This window comes from Somniosus microcephalus, chromosome 5, assembly GCF_052327205.1.
Source record: "Somniosus microcephalus isolate GS21.2 chromosome 5, FLI_Smic_1.0, whole genome shotgun sequence".
NCBI lineage: Eukaryota > Metazoa > Chordata > Chondrichthyes > Squaliformes > Somniosidae > Somniosus > Somniosus microcephalus.
In genome coordinates, this window is record NC_140991.1 from 286,079,671 (window position 1) to 286,091,746 (window position 12,076).

The following is a 12,076-nucleotide window of genomic DNA, read 5'->3' on the forward strand; positions in this document are numbered from 1 at the left end:
GGTACGGTAGTGTTACTGGCCTAATAATCCAGAGAATGAGAGAGCAAATCTCACCATGGCCGTTTGAGAATGTGAATTCTGTTTAAAAATATCTGGACATATATAAAAACTAGTATTAGTAAAAGTGACCATGAAGCTGTTTGATTGTCGTAAAGCCCAACTGGCTCACTGATCTCTTTTAGGGAAGGAAACCGGTCTGGCCTATGTGACTCCAGTCCTACAAAAGCATGGTTCACTCGATGAAGTGGCCAACTCCGTTGTATCAAACCACTACAAAGAATACCCACATGGACTGCAGAGGATAAAGAAGGCCCACCACCACCTTTTTATGGGGCAACCAGGGAGGGTCAATAAATGCTGGCCTTGCCTGTGATGCCCACATCCCATCAATATAAGATGGTGACTGACGTAAGAAAACTCACTAAGCACTTGGTTGAGTATAAAACAAGGCTTTAATCAACTGTTTCACAACCATGAGATTCTAGTTACATCACTAGTTCCTGGTTGCAAAAACATCCTGGGCAAGCTGGGCCCACGCCCGAGTATGCTCCTTGGACGGCGCCACCAGCTGGCCGCCCAGTGTTATTTCATGAGTCATTTCTTCATGAATGATAAGTTTCATGACGGTGACCAAGAAATCAAATGGGGGATTCAGAAGAAACTTCTTTACTGAAAGAGTGGTGAGAATGTGGAACTCACTACCACAGGGAGAGGTTGAAGCGAATAGTATAGATGCATTTAAGGGGAGGCTGGACAAACATATATAGATATATGTAGATATATAGAGGGTTATGCTGATAAAGTTAGATGAGGAAAGACTGGAGGAGGCTCGAGTGGAGCATAAATGCCAGCATGGACTGGTTGGGCTGAATGGCCTGTTTCTGTGCCATATATCCTATGTAATCCCGGGAATGAATTTTAAGAGAACTTCCCAGAAACTGATTGGATTTTTCAGAAACAAAAGCTTATACACATTGGGGGGAAAAAATCACTAGAGGGGGAAAAAAATATTAATTTTTATCTTTCTTTTCTGCCCTCAGATGAATTGCTATGACCGGAGATTACGGAAAACTGGACCCGAACAGGAGAACAGCAGAAATGATCTAGTTGCTCCTCCAGCACGTTCAAGAGTCAACGGCTGGACCTTACCTCTCCATTCCTTCCAGTTGATTGCCTGGGTGCTATACTTCTACCTAGCTATTGTTGCCTTTGGGATTTACATACCAATGTTGCCATATGCTTGGAAATATGTTGGTTATACTGTATCCTTTACAGAATACGACTGGGTCAACTCACTTTAATATACAACTAGCTTGTGTGCATTCCATGATGTATGTGTTCATTGGACTGGGATGCTCTTTAAATTAATTTGATTAATTTTCCCCCCTCGCCAAATAAAATAACACTACTATCAAATAAGTAGCGGGTATATAACAGGTACAAGTTTCTGAGTGCACAATAATGGTTATGTTGTGTAGTTTCACTCGGCAAAGTTTATCTTCCCCGTGAAATGGGGTCAAGAGTTAATAAATACACACTCTTGAGATCGTTATTGGTATTGCCATACTTAACATGTTTTAAATGCATTTTCCATTTGCTGTACTTGTTTTCTGAGTTCACAGTAACATGTGGGTGGCTAGGGGGCTGGCTGGAGGTTGCCAACCCTCCCGGATTGCTCTGGAGTCTCCAGGATTTGAAGGCTAATCTCCAGGTCGCTGCTGCAAGCAACCCAGGAAAAAAATCATAGGGGCAATAAAAAATGATTAAAAAAAAACTTTTGTTTGCTAGTTATAAAAATATTGGACATGGTTGGGGGGTGGTAGGGGAGAAGGCTGTTTGACTGACAGTCAAAACTCATCCAATTAGGAAATGAAGAGTCTATTTGCTTTCCAGTTAGTGTGCGAAGGCAGTGCGCCGTGAGCATGGACATGTTGGGCGACTAACGGCAGGAGTATGGGGGCGGGGTGGTTGGAGTCAGGGGGTCATGTGATGAAATTGCCTGGGATATGTCCGGCCAGAGTTGGCAACCCTAGGCTGGGTGGAGCTGATTGTATGACTGATAAGCTCAAGAGATTAGGCCACTTGGTTTATGCATAGATGGAAAGTTCAGCATCGTGGATAATTTAAAACTGAGCACATGGCCACGTGAACGGTTCCATATTTATGATGGTCATCGCACAGGGTTACTTCAAAAATGACCGAGTCACAAAACCCCGGATTTTGTGTTTGGGACACCTTGGTGTTGAGATAATGGTGCAGGAAACCCAAGGTCACAATGATATCTCAGGACATTGTGGAGATTGAGATCCTAATGGTGTATTTCACCATCTGGATCATAATCGAGCCTTTAGTGAATGGATCTACATGAGGCTGGCCTCCTCAGGCAGTGCTCCAATCTGACCTGTTGTTCTCAGCAAGAACAATAAGCTGCACCAATCCTCTTGAACACAGGCTCCCACATAGGACTTCTTGTGTCCTGGCCTAGGTTCAAGAAGTTGCAGCTGTTCAAGAAGGAGGGCAACTGGGGATGTGCAATAAATGCCGGCCTTGTCAACGATGCCAAGAGAATGAATTTTTTAAAATCCTAGTTGAAAACTTGTTCCGTGTGTTTAATAACTGGAATATATATCCTGGCCAGCAGTAATGCTAGCAATCACCAATACTGAAGCTCTTCATAATCCGTATGATGATTTCACACGGTTATCTAGTCAGTCTCTAATATTGGCACAAGCTCTCTGTACTTTGTAGCTGGTGCTAAGATTCTGCCATGTGCATATAGTTTTTTTAACACTACTGCAAAGTATAGCAATTTTCAACAATTACAATTTTTATTTGCAGACTATATAATATGATTAGAAATATGCCTGGATATTGCAGTGCTGCTAATTACTGTAACAATGATGAAATGATCCTTTAAAATGCCAGCCTTATTCAGTGTCTGTGATATTGTATTGCTAACCCAGTCACACCATTAATTCTAAATGTAGCAAGCACTCAGCAATGCAATTTTGTGGCTGGAACTCAGTCGAGTGGCAATATTTACATAATCTTGGCATGCATTTCAAGGTATAAGGGTGATTTATTGATGTATGGTTTGGATTTGCTTTCCATGGTGAAGTGAAGGATGCATACGGATAGTCATTAGTAACAGTAGAAAATATCAGGTGAAAGCCAGTCGATTCATATTTTTTTTAAAAAGCTATTTTGTTCCACAATCTAATATCACCCATCAGGTAAATGTAATTTATGCCTTTTATACAAAGGTTTTTAATATTTGCACGATGCAGGCTATGGGGAAAGAACAGGTGTCTGGAACTAATTGGATAGCCCTAGGATATCGCTGCAGGAGTTCCTCAAGGCAGTGTCCTAGGCCCAACCATCTTCAGCTGCTTCATCAATGACCTTCCCTCCGTCAGAAGGTCATAAGTGGGGATGTTTGCTGCTGATTGCACAGTGTTCAGTTCCATTCACATCTCCTCAGATAATGAAGCAGTCCATGCCCGCATGCGGCAAAACCAGGACAACATTCAGGCTTGGGCAGATAAGTGGCAAGTGACATTCGTGCCACACAAGTGGCAGGCAATAACTATCTCCAACAAGCGAGAGTCTAACCATTGCCCCTTGACATTCAACGGCAATACCATCACTGAATCCCTAACCATCAACATCCTGGGGGTCACCATTGACCAGAAACTTAACTGGACCAGCCAGATAAATACTGTGGCTACAAGAGCAGGTTAGAGACTGGGTATTCTGCGGCGAGTGTCTCACCTCCTGACTCCCCAAAACCTTTCCACCATCGACAAGACACAAGTCAGGAGTGTGATGAAGTACTCTCCACGTGCCTGGATGAGTGCAGCTCCAACAACACTCGCAGCTCAATACTATCCAGGACAAAGCAGCCCACTTGATTGGCACCCCATCCACCACCTTAAACATTCAGTCCCTCCACCATTGGCACACCGTGGCTGCAGTGTGTACCATCTACAAGATGCACTGCAGCAACTCGCCAAGGCTTCTTCAGTAGCACCTCCCAAACCCACGACCTCTTCCACCTAAAAGGACAAAGTCAGCGGGTGCATGGGAACACCACCACCTCCAAGTTCCCCTCCAAGTCACACACCATCCTGACTTAGAAATATATCGCCGTTCCTTCATCATCGCTGGGTCAAACTCCTGGATCTCTCTCCCTAACAGCAATGTGGGAGTACCTTCACCCCACGGACTGCAGCGGTTCAAGGCGGCGGCTTGCCACCACCTCGAGGGCAATTAGGGATGGGCAATAAATGCTGGCCTTGCCAACGACGCCCACATTCCGTAAACTAATTTTAAAATAAAAACCTGCTCAGGCACAATGGGCTGAATGGTCTCTCTCTGTGCTGTCTCTTTCTGAGCTGCAAGATTCTATGATTCTATCTATGTTCTGAGGATAGTAATTTGATTTGTACTGTTTCCTAGTAACCATACAAGCAGGCTTCAGGTGAACTTTTACCAAAGCCCTTGGTGAGTAAGCATAACTCATAAGCAGGACAGTCATTAGTAACAGTAGAAAATAGCCAGTGAAAGCCAGTCAATCTAAAATAAAGACAGACTGAAGCTATTATATGCAGCAATTAGTTTTGAGTAATAACCAAGTCTCGTGCACCATTAACTAACCTATGTGTGCATTTTACTATGTTAAAGACACTATATCGAGACCCATTTTACATAAATCTACAGCACCGAAATAAGCCATTCGGCCCAACTAGTCTATGCCAGTGTTTATACTCCACATGAGCCTCCTCCCACTCTAATTACCTCTTTCCACCCTGCCCTGCCTCTCTCTTTCCCCCCCCACCCCCCTCCCTCTATTCCCTTCTCCCTCATGTATACATCAAGTCGTCCCTTAAATGCATCTGTGCACTCTGATTCAACCACTCCATGTGGCAGCGAGTTCCACATCCTTTCCCCTCTCTCTGTGTAAAGAAATCGCTCCGCAATCCTTTACTTGATCTGTTAGTGACTATATCTTATATTTGTGCTTAAAATCATTCAGGCTTCAAAGCACAATAGCCAAAGGGGCCTGGAGAAGAATATTTAAATGGAAAATCAACTATTCCCAGGAACTGGGCTAATTCCTATTAATATAACATGAATTACTATTTACTATGTATGAAAGGAATAAAAACAAATTGCTAGACATTTCTTTTAACAAAATTTTAATTTTATGTTTTTATTAATCCCATAGGCTTAATAATAAAAGCGGTTTACCTGGCTGGATTGTGAATAGTTGTCATTGTAGTTTAGAAAGAAAGACTTGCATTTATATAGCACCTTTCATGACCACCAGACATGCCAAACTGCTTTACAGCCAATAAAGTCCTTTTTTGAAGTGAAATGAGTTTGTGGAAATGTCAAATAAGTTCCTACCTGGACATTTATGAAGGTTGAGAGGTGATCTAATCGAGGTCTTTAAAATAATATAGGGATTTGACAGGGTAGACACAGAGAATCCAGAACAAAGGGGGGCACAATCTTAAAGTAAGAGCTAGGCCGTTGAGTGAAATCAGGAAGTACATTTTCACACAAAGGGTACTGGAAATCTGAAACTCTCGACCCCAAAATGCTGGGGGACAATTGGACCTTTCAAGGTTGAGATCGAATGATTTTTGTTAGGCAAGGGTATCAAGGGATATGGATCAAATGGAGTTGAGGTACAGATCAGCCATAATCTAATTGAATGGCCTACTCCTGTTCCTATGTCCCTAAGAGACAAAATTAGAAATCTTAAGTCAAACACCAAAAAGTGACTGGGGTGGGAAATGGAACTGTCCTAGCAGGGGAGACTTTCCTGAGGCTGGGAGAAAGGTACATCGTGCATATATCTATATCTAACCCATTCTATACTTCTGCCAAATAGAGGCAAACATTTGAGTTTTAAAAAAAAATGAGAGTGTTGTTTGATTATAGGCTCAGGCAGCTAGAAGGAGAGGGCCAAGACGAACACTGTCCGAAGATCAACTTGTAATTTGGTGTTAAAGACAGGAAGTGATGGTAAAGGAAGAGCAACATGTCTGAGTCAGAAGGTCATGGGTTCAAATCCCACTCCAGAGATTTGAGTACATAATCCAGGCTGACACTCCAGTGGAGTGCTGCGCTGTCAGAGGTGCCGTCTTTTGGATGAGACATTAAACCGACGTTAAAGCCTCTATCACAGCCAATGACGTACTTTTTGAAGCCCAGTCACTGTTGTAATGTAGGAAAGACGGCAGCCAATTCATGCACAGCAAGGTCCCACAAACAGTGATATGCTAACAGGTTAATTAATCTGTTCTTAGTGATGTTTGTTAAGGGATAAATGTTAGCCAGGACATCAGGTAGAGCTCCCCTGCTCGTCTTCAAAATAGTGCCATGGGATCTTTTATGTCCACTCGAGAGGGCAGGCGCAGCCTGGTTTAACATAGAAACATAGAAGATAGGAGCAGGAGTAGGCCATTCGGCCCCTCGAGCCTGCTCCGCCATTCAGTTCGATCATGGCTGATCATCCAAATTCAGTACCTGGTCCCTGCTTTCTCCCCATATCCCTTGATCCCTTTAGCCTTAAGAAATATATCCAACTCCTTCTTGAATATATTTAATGTATTGGCCTCTACTGCCTTCTGTGGTAGAGAATTCCACAGGCTCACCACTCTCTGGGTGAAGAAATTCCTCCTCATTTCTGCCTACCCTTTATCCTTAGACTGTGACCCCTGGTTCTGGATTCCCCGACCATTGGGAACATCCTTCCTGCATCTAGTCTGTCCAGTCCTGTCAGAATTTTATAAGTTTCAATGAGATCACCTCTCATTCTTCTAAACTCCAGCGAGTACAAGCCCAATCGACCCAATCTCTCCTCATACGTCATTCCTGCCATCCCAGGTATCAGCCTGGTGAATCTTCGCTGAACTCTTTCCATGGCAAGAACATCCTTCCTCAGATAAGGTGACCAAAACTGCACACAATACTCAAGGTGTGGTCTCACCAAGGCCCTGTACACCTGCAGCAAGACATCCTTGTTCCTGTACTCAAACCCTCTCGCTACGAAGGCCAACATACCATTTGCCTTCTTAACTGCCTGCTGCACCTGCATGCTTACCTTCAGCAACTGGTGCACAAGGACACCCAGGTCTCATTGAACTTCCCCTTCTCCCAATCTATTGCCATTCAGGTAATAATCTGCCTTCCTGTTTTTGCCACCAAAGTGGACAACCTCACATTTATCCACGTTATTGCATCTGCCATGCTTCTGCCCAATCACCCAACATGTCCAAATCATCCTGGAGTTTCTCGACATCCTCCTCACAGCACACACGCCCACCCAGCTTTGTGTCGTCTGCAAATTTGGAGATATTACATCTAGTTCCCTTGTCTAGATCATTAATATATATTGCGAATAGCTGGGGTCCAAGGACCGATCCCTGCAGTACCCCACTAGTCACTGCCTGCCACTCGGAAAAGGACCCATTTATTCCAACTCTTTGCTTTCTGTCTGCCAACCAGTTCTCTATCCAAGTCAATACTTTGCCCCCAATCCCATGTGCTTTAACTTTACATGCTAATCTCTTATGCGGAACCTTATTGAAGGCCTTCTGAAAGTCCAGATACACCACATTCACTGGTTCTCCCTTATCTATTTTACCAGTTATTTTACTTTCTGAAAGACGGCACTTGCCTCAGTACTGCAATGGACTGTCAGAGAACGTGCTCAGGTCCCTGTAGTGGGACTTGAACCCATGACCGTCTGGCTCAGAGGTGCGAGTGCTACCACTGAGCCACATATATGTCAACTTTCCAGTATTGGTCCCAGTAGACTAACTGAGGAAGGAGTTAAAGCATGAGGCATGTGTTCGATATACAACAGGTCTGTCTTCTGGTAAAATAAATAGGCTTTTGGAATTCAGTTGCCTCACAATGCAAGTGCGTACTGTGGCTTTAATAATAGTGAGGTAGAAGGAAAAAATATCTCCATAGCAACCAGTGGTAAACCCAGTTCCAGATGCTGCAACCTCAGCTACTCATCGAATACAAGGGATATTCTGAAAGAAAAATCATTTACGAGCCGGGCATCTACCTTCAGAACATCTGCAAATCTTAAAATACAAGCACGGTTTATCTTCGTGTGAAAATCTGTCACTGTTCTTTGTCAGACTGCAGCGACGAGGTCAAGATAATCTTCTGACTCACAATGGAAAATGAAGTGAAGTATTTTATTCAAGAAAGAACTTGCACTTGTATAGCGCCTTTCCCGACCTCAGGATATCCCAAAGTGTTTCAAAGTACTGTTGTAGTGTAGTCAATGTTGTAATGTAGGAAACGCGGCAGCCAATTTGCGCACAGCAAGCACCCACAAACAGCAATGTGATAATAACCAGATAATCTGTTTTAGTGATGGTGATTGAGGAATACATATCAGCCAGAGCACAGGGATTGAGTTAAAGAGCCAGCACTCCCCTGTTCTTCTTTGAGATAATGATCTTGTGCGTCCACGTGAGAGGGCAGACAAGATTAATCCAAAAGACAGCACCTCTGACAGTGTAGCACTCAGCACTTTATTGAAGTGTCAGCCTAGATTTCTGGGCTCAAGTCTCGTGGAAGTGGGATTTGAACCCACAATCTTCTGACTCAGAAGACAAGGGTGCTACCCACTGAGCCACAGCTGATTTCTAACAAAGCTGTAATATATTGGCAATAATGAACAAGGTGTGTGTCTCGCGTGGCATTTTACTGCACCAGGGTCTGAATTATCTTGCGATAAAGACACAGCTGCTTTCATTCTTATACGAATATGTGAAAATGTCGGACAGGAAGAGATCAGACGGTCTGTCTAGCCTGTCCCATGATGCCTTATACATTGGGGTCAAGCTGGACAGTAAGGTTGAGTTTGCAGCTATTAGCGTGGGACTCCATCGGAACATTGCTGATTTCCAGCCATATTCCTTTCAACCAGTGAAGTGATTGTTCGATGGCTTGGGGCACCGTGTACAGTCCTGTACCAAAGCTGCGAGTAGAGCGGACTTGTTTTTAATTTCCTTCACTCCCTAAGTCTAGTTTTGGTCCTTAACACCAGGGGATTCAGATAATTGGCCTGCTGTTTGTGTATCATTTCATTGTTCATCTGGTTGCTGTTTCCACTGACCCAGCAGACAACAGCGTGCGTACCAGGAAAAACTACAATACTCCCATGCCAACACTTGACCGAGCCAAGCATCCCCATGTCATTCAGAACCAGCACTGCTACCTGTGTGAGGTGGACGTGTATGTATCTGCCTGGTTAAGCACTTTAAAGGGTTCATGAGCTGACGCACTCTATTCTATTTGGGTCTCTGCAATTTTAGTGCTGAATGACTAAGGGGGCTGGGATTATTCCAACACCCATAGTAAATCAAATTGAGAATCAGCAGATCCCAACAATAGCTCAGGTGGTCTGTACACTGCCCAGTGAGCCATACAGACAAGAAGGGCCCAAGGCTTGATCCATGGTCTTTGAGTCAGGTCAACTTAGCCCAAGGTGGTTGCTGGAGCCTGAGAATTGGCCACAGCAACTTGGGGCGAGGGGAGGGAGGGGGTGGTGGGGAAATCAGCCTCGTTTCTCATTTATGGGTTCACTTGATTGCTATCCAGTGCACCCCTTCTCCACCCCCCCCCCCCCCACTGGAAGTTTGCATGTGTGGATGCAAGGTGTGGACAGAACAGACTCATCTGTGATGCCGTCCATGGTCAAATAGACTGCTGATACTGTTCAGGTTCACACAACATTAAAAGCTGGCTTTTATTTTGCATCATTGGTTAAAATCATGTTAGTCTTGTATGTCCTGTATAATTAATGGTGTGCCCATCACATCAAAAGACAAACACAGCGGTCCCGTACAGTAAAATTATATTTTGTGAGGAATGTTGAAACGTTTTTATTTTGATACATTATAAAGTGAAATTTCCAATAATTTTAAATGTTAAATCATTTGAGAGCAACAACTAATAATTATATGAGATTTGATTGAGAACAGTTTCTGTTTGAGTATTTCAGCATGTATTGTGCAGTTTATTATCAGAATTTTGCAGCACAGAAGAGGGCTATTCGGCCCATCATGCCTATGCTGGCTCCTGATTCAATCCAATTAGTCCCAGTCCCCAGCTCTTCCCCACAGCCCTGCACATTTCTCCATTTCAAGTATTTCTCCAATTCAGGCAATGCATTCCAAATGATGATTAACTCGCTCCATTAAAAAGTTATCTCCATCTCCACTCTGGCTCTTTTGCCAATCACTTTAAATCTGTGTCCTCTGGTTACCGAAAGTCAAAAGTCTTTGGCCTAGAAATTGGGTTTTGGCTTAGCCAGGGCTTTAGCGCTGGAAGTTAGTGCCGGCGCTAAGTCCCCCTGCGCGCGCCAAAAATTCAGCAGGGCCGCGCCCAAACGGCTGCCGGCGCTACTGAAGGGTCTTTGCGGCGGTAAATCGGCGCTAACTGCCGTTTCGCGCCGCAATTCCGGCGCTGCGGCACCCAATGCGGTGCGGCAGGCTCGGGAAGTGCAGGCCTCCTCCTTCCGTTAAGGAGGAGCTGCCTGCACCCGGCCGCGGCCCGCGCAAATCTGTCTAAAAATGAGCCCGGCACCTCGGACAAGTGCCGGGCTTGCATCTGTTCCGGGGGGTGGGGGGGAGAAGTCCGGGGAGGGAGCTGCGGGCAGGCGGCCGGCGGGAAAGCGGCCGGCCGCTGCGGGGCCTTTAATGCGCCGGCGCAAACTCATGCAAGACTCTGTTGCCAGAGTCTTAGTTGCGGCTGCCACGGGCGAGGCGGCCGCAACTGAATTTCGGCGCTAGGGCCCGTCGGCATGGCAACCGGGACGCTGCGCACACCGATGACGTCATCGGTGCCGGCGCAGCGCTACCGGTGCAACGCCGATTTAGGGCCCCAGGGAATTTTTAAACTGGCCATAACTCTGGCGCTAGTCCCTCTAGCGCCTCAAAAGCGGTGCTAAGGCAACTGAATTTCTAGGCCTTTCTGTTTCGAGTACAGGTAATCCTTTAAATGCAGACACATTGTTCTATGAGCCCTCTCACCAGTGAAGGGCTCCTGGAACTGTTGTCTAGTTTTCACCTGCCTCAGCACACTTGTAAAAGATTCCCACTAAATGTCATGAATCTTATCATGACTCATGAAATAACACTGGGCGGCCAGCTGGTGGTGCCGTCCAAGGAGTATAAATACTCGGGCGTGGGCCCAGCTTGCTCAGGATGTTTCTGTAACCAGGAACTAGTGATTGTAACTAGAAATCTCATGGTTTTGAAACAGTTGACTGAAACCAAGCACTCAGTAGTATTTTTACATCACTGAATATCTCCTTTAATTTTTTGTACTCTCCTAACACCGTGCATTTTTTTTGGGGGGCGAAATATGAGCACGAAATTCTAATTTTCTTCCCTTCATCCCTGAAGGTCAATGTGGGGCGCGACGGATTGTTTCACTAGCACCTGTAAGTCCCAGTACCAGGCCTAAGTGGTCATTCTTTAAGTGTGAGCCTTAACGGTAAGCATTGACAGACTATTTGACCATGGAGCACATAAAAATGCAAACAAAGCACTGGGGTTGATTTCTAGATGAATAGAATTGAAAAGCAGCAAATTAAACTTGTATAGAACCTTGGTTAGACCACACTTAGACTACTGTGCACAGTTCTGGTCTCCATATTATAAAAGGGTTATAGAGGCACTGAAGAACAGTGGGAATTTTTTTTTTACAAGGATGATGTCAGAACTGAGAGATTATAACTATCAGGAAAGACTAAACAGGCTGAAGCTCTTTTCTCCAGAAAAGAGAAGGCTGAGGGGTGACCTGATAGAGGTTTTTTTAATTATGAAGGGGTTTGATAGGGTAGACTAAGGGAAGATGTTTCCACTTGTTGGAGACCAAAACTAGGGGACATAAATAAAACCTAGTCACTAACAAATCCAATAAGGAATTCAGGAGAAGCTTGTTTACCCAGAGAGTGGTTAGAATGTGGAACTCGCTACCACAAGGAGTGGTTGTGGCGAACAGCATAGATGCATTTAAGGGGAAGCTAGAT

At 44.7% G+C, this 12,076-nt stretch overlaps 1 protein-coding gene across 4 annotated transcripts in view; it reads left to right on the forward strand.

Annotated features, from left to right (window-relative positions):
* Positions 1-12,076, forward strand: part of zdhhc11 (zDHHC palmitoyltransferase 11) — a 126,145-nt gene that overhangs the window by 72,277 nt on the left and 41,792 nt on the right. For all 4 annotated transcript variants that reach the window (XM_085989092.1, XM_085989091.1, XM_085989090.1 and 1 more), the window contains 2 exons: positions 1,041-1,262; positions 9,095-9,273. In XM_085989092.1, coding sequence (XP_085845218.1) covers positions 1,041-1,262; positions 9,095-9,273 — 401 coding nt within the window. The remainder of the gene's footprint in view (positions 1-1,040; positions 1,263-9,094; positions 9,274-12,076) is intronic.